Here is a 16,005-nt window from a genome sequence, read left to right as displayed (position 1 = left end):
CAAAACTCATAACGGATCTGCATTCTTGTACTAAATATGTTACTTTAAATATTTGCTCACACTTACTCATTGTAGTGCTGTGGCTTGGTTGTTTAACAGCCTGTCTGGTAAAGTGGAGTTCAAGCATGTTGATCTTTCTTCTAATTAGGCAGTTTACTGTATTGTGAAATTTGACATTATCTTTTGTAGCGAAGATTATCCTACTGTAAGCAGTGTATGAGCTTTCCTGACATTATATGGTTCCAATTGGAACATTTGTTTTGCGGAGCTATTTCAGGAAAGGTACACAATATTCCAGATTAAAGTAGTGTAGCTCAGTGGCTAATGTTAGCTAACATTATCAAACTTTAGCTAGAGAGGACTGTGTAACACATTACTTTGTGCCTTCTATCTATTTGTACTTGTACATTACATTCCATCATTTAACATTATCCAGTAAATAAAATGGATCTATATGAGTAAGTCTACCAGAGAAAACATGAGGAGGGCAGTGTAACGAGGGGTCTTTGGATGATTAAGCTGTAACAACTGACCATTATCATTGACCTGCAATACAAACAAACCATATTTTTATTTTTTGATTTTTATTGTAAATGTATTTTACATGGTAGAACAAAAGCAAAAATATAACATTTTTAGCAACTTTTTTTTATGTTAAGTGTGTACAGAGCACATCTGCGAATCATGTGTTTCATAATACATAATGCTAAACTGCTATTTGCACCTTTTAAAATAAGTGTGAGTAAAGAAACTTGCAGAAATACATTTGAGTACACACTTTTTATAGCTTGCAGAATCATAGATGTATTATGAAACATTTCATGAGCCTAGCTAATCATGTGTTGTGTAAACCCCTTACATAAAATACGTTACCATATTTTTTACACTATATATTTGAATTATCATGTTATGTACACTGTTTTTACATTTTAAAAAATCTTTCACAATCACAGAAATCACTAGAAGAATATTTTAGTTCTCCTTTTAGTTGTATTTACATACATTCGTGGCATCACATATGACAGCCATTCAGAAAAATGCTTCTTCTGATTGCATGGAAGGAATGCCTGACAGAATTGATACACTTCCTCCATACAGCGTCAGGGGCTGTGTCAGGGTTTGACAATCATCGCAGGTTTCAGCAAATTATCCATATGTCCGAAAATCAACTGAATTCCAATTCTTAACATTCCTCTTTAATCTTTTCATTCCTGAATGTAGTCAACTGATTCTCGACTTTATGGTGCAAGAATCCATCTCAGAACTCAGCAGCTGTGCAGCATCTGCTGTCCCTCATTTGGTTTAATTCAACTGAAATGTACAATGACAGAATAAAGCAATCTGTATAGGTAAATGTAATATGACAAAAAAAACATTAAGTCACTTTTCCCTTACAGTACAGGACAAAGGCATCTAATCTTATAGCAACAGATGTGATACATTCAAGACCAAGGGCAGATAATAGTGTTGTTTGGATGCTTTTCAGTTTTCTATTAACATTTGACAAGTATGATGTAACAAGTCATGTTAGGGTAAGACCAAAGTAAATGGAAAGGATTTTTAAAGATGTCCTGTGAGTATGCCACTTGATGTTGTAACTGCACACAAATTCCAGTTTCAACAAATGAGTAACAAGTACAAGAAATTCCTTTTAAATTTGATATATTAATCAATCCATCTAATCTGTGGAAGGAGGACTGGCAAATATATCTGTTTAAGGTTGGTACAAAATCGTGCATATGTTAAAGTAAGTCTATGTAACTTTTGTACATCAAGTATATTATTTTAGCCCAGTATCACACCAAAAGTGGGTAACACACCCATCAGTCCACTACAGGATACTGTGTCAGTGTCACGTTTTGCCTCGTCTAGGTGTGAACATCTCTCATGCATGACCAGGGTCGAAAACCAAGTACACAAAAGGGTGAATACCACTTACAGAGGAGGTCAGGCATTGTTGGATGGAACAAACACAGGATTTTAATATAAAAAAAGCCAATATGAAATAACTTACATAATGTAAGGTATTTTACTTACCTAACGTACATTAAGTAACTTACATGATGTACGCAACATTGATTTAACCCTCGTGTTGTCCTCGGGTCAAAATGTCCCGCAGCTGTGTTCAACCAATTTCCATCTTATTTTCATATTTTTTGGGATCATTGGTGACAAGGAGGCTGTGAGGGTTTCTTTAAAGAATGATGACCAACGATCCCAAAAAATATAAAAAATATAGAAATAAAATAGAACTTGGTTGAACATAGCTGCGGGTCATTTTGACCCAAGGACAACACAAGGATTAAAAAAGTTAATTGTTTTCACCCAAACAATCTTTTCCTCACCATAAACAAGTAGTTTTGGGGCATAACCCAAATCAAATTGCTGTTGTCATATTTAACCCAAAACATGATCTTTTCCTAAACCTAACTGAGTTTTATCTATGTTTTTTAGTGTCCACTTCCTAAAGCTGCTTGCTTTTTACACCTGGTCGAGCTAAAATGTTTTGAAACTGACATGGTTCCTTTTGGGGACTGACACTTTAGCATGATAACAGGTTATTTATTCCTTTTAGGAATAAAAAAAACAAAAACCCGTCATTCTTTAACATTAAAAGACTCCTTTTCAAATGTATCCTTAGGTATTTTTCTTAAGAGCATTACTTGGTCTGGTGGGACCGGTAGCTTATGGTGGCTAATGTTAACTAGCTTCTTGTTACAGTGTGTCTGTTCTCTAGTTGTACTTTAGCTACACTATATTTGACCTCTTTACTGGGATCCTGCACTCATCACTTGTGACAACAGTCGTCAGCTTTTGGTAGTTACATAGTCTCAAATTAAAGTATTGTCTTCATTGGTGTGTGGTTATTTAGTTATTTTTGTTTTGTTTCTGGTGAACAATTCTAGTCTCAACAAGCTGCTACCAAGAAGATCTTTCTTTAATTTTAATATGTAAAATTTGTCATTTTATTTGCTATGTTAAAATAAAAAAAGCTGTGGCAAGCCAAGGGAAACAACTTCACACAGATACAAGCCTTTTCTTGTGCCTCATAACAACGCAAATGTACCGTCTTGCATTATTTGACAGCAGTGACATGAAGTGAATAAAGTTGTATAATGTAATAAATGATATGGTATGACACAACATAACAAAATCACAAAACAGAAGTTGTGACGTATCATGAGTTGAGGACAGACATAATTTGCAACATTAGGTTGAAATATTTCCTGGATCACTGTCAGATGTCGCTGCGGTGCAATTTGTTTTGATCCAAAAATGCCATGAAAATGACAATTATTTTGATAGACAGTCTTTTAACAAGATGAATCAAAGACAAAATTAGACCGCATTCAAATACGTAAAATACTCAAGATTCTCACTATGTGCAGACAACCAAAAATGTCCTGTGTGCCAGTGCAAATTACATAGTGTCATGATCTTTCTTGATGAGCAGCAATTCAACATGAACTTGAGCTTTGTTCTTGTGTTTGAGGTTACTACAGTGTTTTTTTTCCTGTAACGAGACTCAAAGGCAACAAAGAGACTTATTTAAAGTTAAAGGAATGTTGACTCATCTTTTACTCTGCGGTCTATTGAGAAACAATTAACACCGAGGCCCCAATAGTCCCCTTTGATTTCTAATACAATGTCTACTAAGCGCTTGTTGCTGGGCAACAAATTGAATTCAAGCCATAAAGCGATGATTTTTTTTTTTTTTTTTTTTTTGCTAAAATTTCTTTTGAACAAGATTTGGCTCCAGGACAGTTTATAAAAAATGGGGGTTTTAAATAATAGCAGATCCCCCAGTGTTATAACCTTTATCCATATAAGGCTTTTGACTCCAACATTAGCAATAACACACGTCAAAGTGTAAAAATACTCTGAAAAGCAAATCTTTCTTCAAATTAGATTTGCAAAAATATTTTAGAATACAGTTATAATGTACAAAAAGCTTATTCCACCTGTGAGGGTGCTGTGTCAAGTAACAGTTTTCTGTATTAGTTTAGTTTTAACAGTCTTTTCCTCGTCACCCAATAAATTATCACAGTACCATGAATGTACGTCACGTGCACATATTTGAACATAAACACACATGGGCAGAAAGGTGTCCCATTCAGACTCCTTTAAAGGGTGTTTGGACTGTCACCCCTCCACCCGTCCCGTCCGCTGTCTTTCGTCACACACATACAGAACCACAGCCCTGCTCCCCCCTCTTTCTTCTCCGTTTAGCGTCAGTCTGTCAAAGCAGGGTCAGAGGGGTCCGTTTGCAGAGCGTGTTGTCCTGCTGCTTCGTGGAAAGCGGTGGACTTTGAGGTGTTTCGACAGGTGATCGCTGCGGGCAAACTTCTTCTCGCAGACGATGCACTGATACGGTTTCACTCCGGAGTGGGAGCGCCGGTGTCGGGAGAGCTCATCAGATCGGGAGAACCTGTCGGAAGAAAACCCAGGGTGTGATTTATGAAATCCATCAAACGTTGCTGAATATTAAGCATCCTTTATACAATCATTCCCAAATCATTGCTTCCATATTTTATAATTTAACCCTAAATTTGAGCAAACTGTTTCTCTTCATACATAAAAATAATGGATTCAGTCATGTTTCAAGCTGCTAAATAACATAATAGCTATGTCAAGCTGTTTTATATGAGCGTAATCTGAGAGGTGTGATGCTCTGCTTGTGTTATGCCCTGCAACTTCTCTGTGAAGTTAAAGAGCTGTCCCAAATTTAGCTCAACACATGAGCACTGCAAATCCAAGCCCAGTCTATTCCTGGCCTGATCTGCTGTGGTCTCTACGGGCTCCGGCCAGCTTGGGTATCACGGCAGCGAAGGGTTAAGTGGATATTGCCTGTATACTGTAGCTTGGTGTGTGTCTGTATATATTAGTAAAGATGTTAAGGTCAGATTAATCTGTAACACAGATTGATTTCCCGGCGCATTTCCAGTAGCAGCAGCAGGAGCAGTCGGGAGGCGATAATTCACCGATATTTAAAGACGTCACTCACAGTTATTTCAAATCATTTCCACTCTAGACACGGATTACACAACCAGCCTATTCATCATTTTAATGGCCCAGTAATAAAAAAAAACATAACTGACAAGAGTTTATAAAGCCAAACTGTAGAATCTGAGAAACCATAAACCTTAAAACAAATACTGGCGCCACATGTGGTTGGTATTTAGATCTTTTTCACATCCATTTCTCGCATTACCTCAGAGGACACTCCAAACAGCACAGACTATCAGTCACCATTATAACATCACTTGTGAGACTAGACACAACGGTGGGTTTGTGTAGGCATGCTCACAGTGACAATGAATGAGCCAAGCTGGTCAAATATTTACCTTTTTAGTCATGTTACATTTGCATGTTAGTTTGGTAACATGCGCTAATTAGCACACACCAACAGGCACAGCAGAGCCTGATGGAAAGGTGATTAGTTTTGTAGGTGTTTGGTCATATAAGCAACTTCAACTTCAATACATATAGACATTATTACGGCAATGAAGCAAGGAGCCTGAAGAGGTGTTTTGAAAAGCATTTGTGTTTCAAGAGGGGCAGAATCACCTAAGCTGATTGGAAATGTTCAACCTGGTATCATGACAAATAGTAACACTGGTAACACTACAGACAGCAAAATGTGAAGTAGCCACGCTTTGGCCTGTCTAGGCGCGATAGCTACACATTTTCCTGTAGTGGACGCAAATTAAATCTATTGCTTGCGTAGAGCCATGTGATTTACAGGAAACTGAAACTTGTAGCTAAAACATGTGGTTGGGGTTACTAAATAACCTCATGGTTGGGGTTAGGAAAAACAACATGGTTGGGGTTGGGAGAAAGAACAAGGTTGGGGTTAGGAAACAAAAAACAACTTAACAAAAATGTTGTCACCTCTTGGATTTGAACCTCATCATCCTACATTGCAATCTGTGACTAATACTACCAATACTGCTAAAAAAATTGTTTTGTTGCTTCTGTTGCCAGAGTTTGGTCACATGATCCCACGTCACATGACATTTACGTGCGTCTAAGTTTCAAACTTTTAAAATGTGTAACTGTCACGCCTAGACTAGCCAAACCGTGGCTTCTTCACATTTTGCTGTTGTGGATCGGCGTGTCTATTTCACGCTTTGCTGTGACACGAGGTTGAAATGTTGCCTTTTATGCATTTAGTAGATACAGAGCAACATCATTATCCATTCAGAGTTTTTCTGGTCACCTCATAGATGCAAGTTCAACATGACTTCTTCTATTACCTTTATTTTGGTCTCCAACAACCACAACAACAAAAAAAACAATTAAAAAAAATTACTTTGTAGCTGCTTACTGTAAATACTACACTTTGTTCACAGCTAGCTGTTGAATTGTTCTGTGTTGCTTGGCAGGTAGTGTACAGCTGGTTTATTAAAGGAATTCTGCTGATGTGAGCAGTGAGCATGAACCACTACAGTCAACTTTCAGGCAACTAAATGAAAACAAATCAACTGAAACATGCCAGAAGAGTCTACAGACCCAAGCTGAACTGAAGTTGGATGGTAATTTTCTGTTGGTTTGTCACTTCAATTAATGCCTTTGACATTCCACATTCATTGTACATTAATTTCATTAATTCCACATTAATTTCACAGCTGAGCAAGAAATTTTGATCAGTGCAGCTTTAAATATAACAAATACTTTGAACTCATGGTAACAAGGACCTTAAGGGAAAATGTATTTTTGATGACTGCAACAAGAACATGTCATGATTAAGATAAAACTGAGAAGTCACATAACTCGTTTTACACTGAATACTTTATGTGGAGGTACATGTGGTCCTTATGGTAATCTGTGGGTAACGGGCATGCAAACACTACACCCTATAGCTGTACTATATCAGCTGCAAGCAAGGGCTATTATAGAAACCAGCTATTCTGACTCAAACTGGGCCTGAGCCCAACTATAACATACTGTACCAGGGAGGATCTTTCAACACAACAAGCATATAAGACTTATGCAAATAGAAAGCCCGATTGTTCTTCAAATCCACGTTTTTTTTCTTTGACGATTAGATTGATCATGTGCCAGTTCTCTCTCAATGCCTCACCATCTGTATCCCTCAAACTCATGCCCCCTCTTGCTGTAGCTGTTTCCTTATACTTTATCCCTCCTCCTAATCTCACTTGTGGATGGTTTCTCAGCGCTATGTGCATTTCATGGATTGTGGGCAAGGCCGGGGAGCTCATAACTACAAGAGTGGCGGGCACTTCTGTTGATCACTTGAGTGTATTTTTCAGTTAGGATTGTGGTTTTTGCACCTTAAGTCCTTGGGGCGGCTTGGCATAGCTGCAACACAACACATAGTTTACACATTAGTGTGGGCACTGTGGAAAACACATATGCAGGCTTTGTTCTAGCTTGTCCCTAAATTCAGTTGTGCAGCCAACAGAGCATACAAAAACAGCCTCAAAGGTGTGTGTGTGTGTGTGTGTGTGTGTGTGTGTGTGTGTGTGTGTGTGTGTGTGTGTGTGTGTGTGTGCGTGTGTGTGGTGAGTTGGTGGGGGGGGGGGCAGGTTGGTTACAAACCTGGAAAATTACAGCAACAGAGATACTAGCTAGCACACATACTATACACACTTTTATCTGTCATCCTTATTTTCTCTGTTTGTTTTTGTTTTGTTTTTCCTGTCATCTTAAATCCCTGTGTGTCACCATCTTCATGAGTGGCTCCATTTCAACCGTGCGTACGTTCAAGAAAAATCCTATTAATGCATGACTGCACTCAGCAGTGACAGAAGCTTGCCTCCTACATTCATACCACTACCCAAGCAGCCATAAAACCTCTTCTGAATGGTTTTCCAAAATGGATTTCAGCCATTTATACAGCTCTGCAGAGCTTATTTTCTAATCAAACACAAATTTGCCAACGTCATTGCATAAAAAGCAGAGATAGTTTCATCATTAGATCCATAACACGCTGGACAGTGAACGGATGGAAAAGTAAGTACCCTCTCTTCCTTGTTTTTTGCATTTCTTTTGGGTGTCATCATCTAAAGCTGAATAAAACTCTGACACCTCTGTCACCACCCCACATTGTTTTGTTGCAATGATGAATGCATCAGCTGACAGGGACAACATGCCCACAGCCCTGATGACAGATGTCGAGTACACACACGCCATAGCGTTTTTACTGCAAACTTTGGGTTCCAGCCCGGCCACTCAACACAAACCTCACATGAGAATACAGCATGCTTGTGTGTGTGTGTGTGTGTGTGTGTGTGTGTGTGTGTGTGTGTGTGTGTGTGTGTGTGTGTGTGTGTGTGTGTGTGTGTGCGCGCACCTTTAAGTGTTTACATGTGCTTTTCTCTATGCATCCAGATCTGCACATGAGCTTAACCATAAACTACAGCAAAAGAGACAGAGGGGGGGGATAAAAGTACAAAAAAGCTTTAAAGAGGAAAACAGTTTGGCGAAAGAAGAAGAAATATAACTGACTGAATTATATGTGGGAGTCGAGCCAATGAAATACCACTCCTCTACTTCAGAGGAGCCAACACATGGATCTGTTCTAGGGTTACAGAGGGTGAGGGGTGCCTGAGTCCCTAGTTCATCTCCATTTCCTCGCCAACAGGGAGATGAGCAGGGAGAGGGCAACTTTATAATACAGTGAATTACTGCTGTCATTTAAAAAACAATTGAAGTACAGATTGGTGTTTTTTTTTTAAGAAATGTGTGGCCCTGAAGACTTGCAGTACATTAAACGCCATTACAAACATATCATAAATGAAACAATACACCACTATTGGTTTAAAATACTAGTTTCTTACATAAATGCTTGGCTATACATGTTTTTAACTGACAGGAATGCAGTGTGTGTCTAAAAGAAAAAACAGAGAATACCCACACATGAGTTATAGTTTCCCAACAGCTGTTATACATAAAGTACACTGAAGATATAGTGTACTTCAACTCTGAAGGCATAGTAAGCTACTGTTTTTTACTCTGTTTGTAGCTAATCTGAAGCTAAATCAGCAACACTGCAAAACACAAACAGGATCTGCTACAGTAGCTCTGACTGAATTTGATGACTCATATATTGATGTGGTAGAAATGAGATGGATAGTCAGTGGATTAAGCAACTACTTTCTGACTGAATTAAAAGCATCCCTTCAGTGAAACATTGTCCAAATAACTGCTGCAGTGTAGGTATAGCTTATCCTCATCATCAACTTAACATCCTTAACATCAATAAACTGTAAATATATTCTATAACTATATTACGTGGCGATGAGCTGCTAGGTGCAGTGACTTCATGAAGTTTCTTGGTTGCCTGGCAACCATGAGACATCGCATGTGAGTGGTGTTGCTCTTTATATTTACTGATTTACATCAGCAAAATCGCGAATCAACATATTTCCGAAAGGTGCTCACATATTCCTTTAAGAGCTCTTTCATCAGCTTGATTGAATGACACAGGCTACCAAAGGAAGACATGTGTGCTGCAAACATTTAATATGTTTCTCAATATGAAAAGGAACAAAAAAAAAAATCTTTGTTTAAACCATACTGAAAAAAAAGCATCTGGGCGTCATGAGCGATAGAGCAGAATAATTTGATATGACATAATATGCTTATGAATACCTGGATGTGGTCCCAGATATAATGCATATCATAAAAGAGAGTGTCAGGTCTGGAGGGTTTTAAATTGCTGCAGGTGCAGAGTGTGGTGTTTGCAGGCATAACCCTGATAAACACTGAGCAGCCTGCTGAGCTGGGCCAAACTTATCTGAGTCACTCTTTCTCATATCCACAAACATGCACACACAGGAACATTTGCATTACTTTCTTCATTCGAATCTAAACCAAATTACAATTTTCCCCTTTAACTCAACTCCATATCATAATTTCACTTTAAGCATAACGCTTGCCCTAACTTAAGCCTGCCTCTGTCCATGTGCAGAGAGACACGCACATAAGACTAACCTTAGACAAAAAAAATATATATGGAAGTGTAATTCATTGACCAACAGGTCAAAAGTTGTTTTTTTGTACTTTGGCTTGAAGAGTTCAAAACATGATTTTCTTACTTAGATTAAGGCAATGATTAAAAGACAAAAAAAAAAAAAAAAAAAAAAAAAAAAAAAAAAAAAACAGTTTGGACTGTGTGTGTCATGGATTGAAAAGCATCTCAAGTTGAAACTTTGAACTTGACTCTGTAATAATCCAGTGTACCACTGTTGTTTAAATGTGTGTGAAGTGGTTGCAGACGGTGAACAAACAAATGAAAGAACTAACAGGGGACAAAGTCTGCATGCAGACAACTTCAAAAGGCACTCTATCTAATCTACAACTTTACCATGGTACAAAAACACAGATAGTGGGGACACAGCCAACATACAAAAAAATAACAAATTGTAACCATCTTGAAGAGTGGAGCGTCCCCAAAGGTGGGCTGTTTCCTCTTCTACTCCCACCCATAAACTATCAAATCTGGGCCTCTTAAACCCTCTCTGTGTATGTTCAACACATATTTGTGAACCTTTTCTCCCTCTTGTAAAAATATTTTTGGTTTTCTTAAATTAAGTGGTGACATCAAAGACACACACAAGTAAAGGACTTTGAAGCATTTGCTTTTTCTGTGAAAAGGATGCAAATTGTCCGACTGTTCCAGCCTCCAGAAAGAATTAAAACCAGACAACAAACTAATGTCATGCACTTGACGGATTACGATTTTGACTCTGTTACAAAAGGGATACATCCATACTAACACTGACTATTTTGAATGCATAAGTGCGTTCACACTAACAAGTATGGAAACATGCAGTGCACTACCGTGCAGGACCCGACTGATGTACTCAAAACAGTCCAAAAATTAAGGGTGAACCACTGGACACTTTCCACACTCAAAGGTCACTATCTTCATTATCTGTATTGATGTGAGGTCTCCTTGGTATCTTCGCTATGTCGCGAAGAGGGAAGGATGACCAACCTAATGTATTTTAAAATTGTGGCATCTAAGGAAGCTGCAGCTGTGGCAGAACACAGCACATATGTGTTTATTTTTTACCAAGTAACACCATACTGCCGGGGAACAGACACCATCAGTATTTCTATTGTGTGTTTAACAGAAGGCAGGAAAACATGTTCATTTTTGGGTGAAATAATTAAAGCACGTAGATATGTTGGCTGATGCATCCAACTGCTACAGCCATTTCTGAAAAGTGCAGAACGGCAGGTTGTGATTTGAAACAACAATTGAAATTTAACCCTGTGTTCGACCAAGTTCTATTTTATTTCTATATTTTTATATTTTTTGGGATCATTTCTTTAAAGAAACCCTCACAGCCTCCTTGTCACCAATGATCCCAAAAAGTATCAAAATAAAATAGAAATTGGTTGAACACAGCTGCGGGTCATTTTGACCCAAGGACAACACGAGGGTTAAGAACTACACGAGTAAGAGTACTTACATGTACGAGTACTATATGCGAGAGTACTACATGTACACAGCCTTGTGGATTAACTTATCCCTACCAAAAAGAACACTGCTCAACATGACAAATCAATGTGTGGCACTCTGTAGATCTCTTCAAAGTCTACACACATTATCAACAGCTGTCGTAAAGCGTGTGAATATTGTGTCATAAAGAGCAGAAGTTACTGTAATCTCTGTAGTGTAGATAAACATATACTGCAGAACAGTTCATGCCGCAAGTGCAATAAACATAATTTAGCAGCAACGTGTGTCTGCAGAGAGCAAGAATGTTCAGATATAACTCTAATTTGAATCTTCCTCTCTCCAGATAGCGACTGATATCTCTTGATTCGTAAATTATTTGAACCACTTGATCAAAGATAAAGACTCTTGGCTCTGCTCACCTCCATCCACAGCCGGGCCACGTGCAGGCGAACGGCTTCTCCCCCGTGTGCCTCCGGAGATGGGCTTTGAGGTGGCTGCTCTTGGTGTACATCTTGTTACAGCCGGGAAAAGAGCACTTGTGCATTTTAATAAGGTCTGCTACTGCGCTCTTCTGGTACCTCTGACCTCCAGCGAGGACCCCTGCAGCCGAACCTCCACTCAACACGCCTTCCCCAAGCCCTGTGGGTTTAGCTGCGATGGGCACCGGCGCAATCCGGACAAATTTGGATGGAGCGGTGGTTCCAGTTTTGCCTGAGCTCGTCATGTTTGCTGGGGAAAGCAGCTGAGGCACCAAGGCGAAGGTCTGCCCCTGGATGTTGACCAGGAGCTGGGCGATTTTGATGTCTGATGGGGCCTGCTTTGGTTGGGATTGGGTGCTCTGGGGTTGCTGGGTGACAGCCTCAGATATGGCACTGGTGTTGGGCTCTTGTTTTATCTGTATGGGCTGGATCTGTAGGATGACAGGCACACTGGAGGGAGCGCTGGTACCTTCTGATGAGGCCGGAGATGATCCACAGTCTTCCTGTTTGAGCCCATCAACACAACTGTTAGTCAAACTAGTTACACAGCTAACATCCACCGTTGATGAGCAGTCCATGTCCAATGGTGTATGTTTGGTCTCTGTGTAGGAGGAGAGTTGCGAATGAGCCACAGGCACAGTCTGATCTGAGCTCTGTGACACTGATACAAGTTCTCCTGCTAATGTCCTTGAAGTTTCAGCCTCAGCATCCTCTGACGTTGGTGACATCGCCTCATCGCACCCCCCCTCTGCTTTCTCCATTGCCACCACCATGTTCTCCTCCAGGAACTCCTCAATCTCTTCCAGAGTGGGCTGAAAGAGGAGTGCCGCAGGATCCTGCAGCTCATCGAGGAAAACTGGGAACTCGTAACAGTCCTCTTTGGTCTGCTGCTGGAGAAGACTCAGTCGCTGCTCCCTCTTGGACTCCCACGCCAGGCCCATGGGTAAAAAGGGGGCAGTGGGAGACGAAGAGGTAGAGAAGGTTGACGTTGAGGAGGTGAGGCAAACAGAGGATGAGAAAGGAGGAGGGAGAGAGCTGCTGCTGCTCACGTTAGAGCTCAGTGAGGTGGTAAGGGAGGCCTGTGAGAGCAGCAGGTCCAGCAGGCTGTCTTGGCTCTCTCCTCCTGAGGAGCTACAGCTACCACCGCTCCTGCTGCTCCTGCTTTCGTAGCTGGAGCCGAGGATGTGCTGCGATGCTGGCGACGAGGACTCGGGGCTGGAGCAGAGCGATGAACGAGGGCTGGAGGAGTCGCTGAGGTCATCCTCAGAGAGAGGAGGCGAGGACGAGAAAGTCACCCCTTGGTAGGGGTGGTAGGTGCAAGCGTCAGTTACCATGATGTCACCATTAGGGTGGCGACAGAGGCAGCTGTAGTCAGAGCCCGGGGAGCCGGTATAATACAGGAAGGTCTCCTCACCAAGCGGCAAGTGATCCACCATTCCTGTGCGGATGAATGGCAGCTGACTCTGCTCTGCTCTGCAAATCGAGCCGTTCTAACCGTTAATAAAAACTTCTTTCTTCTTCCTGCAAAGGCAAAAAATTGTGTTATAACACTTTAAGAAAACTACACCATCATACATCTAGTGGCACCTACTCTGTTCTGGATTTTAATGAAATGTAACTTTAGAACCAAGAGCTTTCTGTGCACGGGTGATCATCAATCCCCAAAAAAATCCTGCATGACAACACAGTAACAGTGCCTGTGTTCAGTCTGACATAAAATGGAAGGTTAATGTTTTAAAATCCAGTGCCTCAAGTTTCTATAAAAATCAGTAAACTGGCCCTCTGACAGAATTTTTTTTTTTGTCTCCCTGCACTACCTGCTGCTTGTGTAAGAACTCTGCAGCTGATGGCACTTCAAAAAGAAGATCAACCACGTGTGAAGGAAGTGGAATTTGAAGACTGTGCATGGTGTGTGTGTGTGTGTGTGTGTGTGTGTGTGTGTGTGTGTGTGTGTGTGTGCGTGTGTGCGTGTGTGAGTGTGTGTGTGCGTGTGTGCGTGTGTGTGTGTGTGTGTCTGTGTGAGAGTGTAGACGCTGCAGCTGCTACTTCAGACTTCAAGCTGACCATGTGGAATCAGCGGTTCCCATTTCTCACTACTTCTAACATTAAAGCCACATGGTCATTTAACAGTGTGTTTCTATTTATTTCCCCCTTGTGGTCCTTATTGCAGCCTGGTCTGAATGACAAAACATTTGCAGTGCTACACAACTTTTAGATAGAATATACTTTGAGATTAGTATAAAATTACAATCTACAAACTTCCCGCTGAGCCACATTTGAGAGTTTTTTAGTCTAGGATAAGCTATGTTTCGGTGGAATGAAGAGTGAAGGATTCATTGTCTATTTTTATAAATCAAACAGCCCACAAACAATGGGCTATATTAACATGGATTAAAAATACTCGACATTACCAAATGCTCTTACATGCAGTGAGTGGCTTATGCTGATTAAAATTGACTCTAAAAGGGCTACATGTGTATTTCATGAACAAAAAATAAAAAAAAGAGTGAGTGAGAGAGAGAGACTGCAACAAAACAAAATGATTGTGCGCCCTCTTCTGTAAAGCTATAAAGAAGCAGCCCAAATGTGAAGTGGGGGGCCTCCAGGGGCCCTCAAAGAGTTTCCAGGTGGTCTCAGTAAAATTACTGATTTAATTTGATAGTTACTTTGTTGGCATTGAGTCAGGCTGTCACAAGCACACGACGTTAAAGGGGACTGATCCTTTTCCCCCCCACCTCCAGTGTTGTTATGTAATTTGTGATCTGAGGCCATTATTCGACTTGGATGTGGTTGTATTTGGGTAACATCATATGACATTTAGTAGCTGAGGGTCTGCAGCTGCTGCATCTAAGTGATACCTCATGGAAAAAAAAAAAGTTTGGTGAAAGAGTTTGAGACCACCTTGGCTTGGCCAAGTCTGAAGTCATTTACCCCACGTAACCCTGCAACCTTGAAACATCAAAAAGCTTTTGACAGCATGATGCTTTCTCGGTCTCAAACACGCTGCACCGTTATTAGTTGTGGAGGTTTACTCGGAATTCAAAGCATGTTTAACACTGCAGGGTGTGACGGCTCGTCCGATCACACGACCAAGATTAGTTTTGCGATATTTAGATATTAACTTAACCATGCAGCAAGCATGATAAGCGCCGCAGTTGGGAATTACTATGACTTTTTGTATTTATTTTCAGAGCAGCGTCATAGCGCATACATGATGCCATATGCATATATGAGATATCAAATGTCCTTCCTTTCACTAAGCAGAGCCACGCGTCCAACTGTACTCCACCATGAGACACAAAACAAACACTCACAAACACTCAAGCGTCTACTAGTAAATCGCACTCCTCATGCGCTCACCTGTGTATGTAAGGAAATCCAAAATCGCGCTCCTTCAAGCTGGGTGCTGTTCTCCTAGAAGTAGGTGTCAGTGCGTAATAGTGCGTAATGGCAATATAACTCCAGCATAAGGTCTTTGCATAGCCGTATGCCTTCGCACTCTCTCTCTCTCTAATACACACGCGCACACACGCACACTATCTCTCTCTCGAAGGTTGGTAGTTCGCTTAACTGTCACATGATCGGAGTTGGGTATGTTATACCAGTCAAATCAGGGGGTCGGCACATGAAGGCTCGCCTGCTCGGCGCGCCGCAATTGGCTTTAGGTGAAAGGAGGACGGTCCTCGGATTTGGCGTCAGTGGAAAGGGGGAGTGTGTGTGTGTGTGTGTGAGTGATGGGAGGAGGGAGGATGTGTGCTCGAGAGTCCAGATCATAAAAACACTTTCATATCCCATGCTAACTCCAGAGGCTTCAGATAGCACATATAGTTTTTAACATTGTGTGGACAGTTTCACTTTGCCTACATTTGGCAACTTGTACTGTATAATATCCCCGTTTCCCTTCCAGGAAGTGTGTATATTCATTGTAACAGTGTGGCATGTAATGTTTCTATAATAGTCTCAGTGGGGCTAACATATGTTTTCCTTTCTGTATGATTCAGATGTTTTTCACATATGTTACCATAGAAACCAAAAGTCTCTTCATGCATTATGATATTTAAGGTGCTAAAAAGAAACAGTATAATATTG

General features: G+C 40.6%; 1 protein-coding gene across 1 annotated transcript; it reads right to left on the bottom strand.

Annotated features, from left to right (window-relative positions):
* Window positions 1-612: 612 nt before the first annotated feature.
* Window positions 613-15,455, bottom strand: LOC138193296 (Krueppel-like factor 15). The gene is made up of 3 exons (XM_069141257.1): window positions 15,277-15,455; window positions 11,857-13,437; window positions 613-4,429 (listed from the first exon to the last, which is right to left on the bottom strand). Exons 2-3 carry the CDS (start codon window positions 13,350-13,352, stop codon window positions 4,252-4,254), a joined length of 1,674 nt encoding a protein of 557 aa, XP_068997358.1. The 5' UTR covers window positions 13,353-13,437; window positions 15,277-15,455; the 3' UTR covers window positions 613-4,251.
* Window positions 15,456-16,005: the final 550 nt, after the last annotated feature.

The sequence above is a fragment of the Embiotoca jacksoni genome, unplaced genomic scaffold (assembly GCF_022577435.1).
Source record: "Embiotoca jacksoni isolate LCO1_2020_lvr unplaced genomic scaffold, fEmbJac1.0.p SCAF_9, whole genome shotgun sequence".
NCBI lineage: Eukaryota > Metazoa > Chordata > Actinopteri > Embiotocidae > Embiotoca > Embiotoca jacksoni.
Note: the sequence above shows the minus strand (reverse complement) of the source record. Positions and strands in the feature narration are given on the sequence as shown.

What these genes read in the sequence shown, in the direction of transcription:
- LOC138193296 (XM_069141257.1), bottom strand. Translation starts at nt 13,352, where the DNA reads ATGGTGGATCACTTGCCGCTTGGTGAGGAGACCTTCCTGTATTATACC. An exon ending in TGGCCCGGCTGTGGATGGAG is followed by an intron (nt 4,430 to 11,856) that starts GTGAGCAGAGCC and finishes TTCTTCCGACAG; the next exon opens with GTTCTCCCGATCTGATGAGC.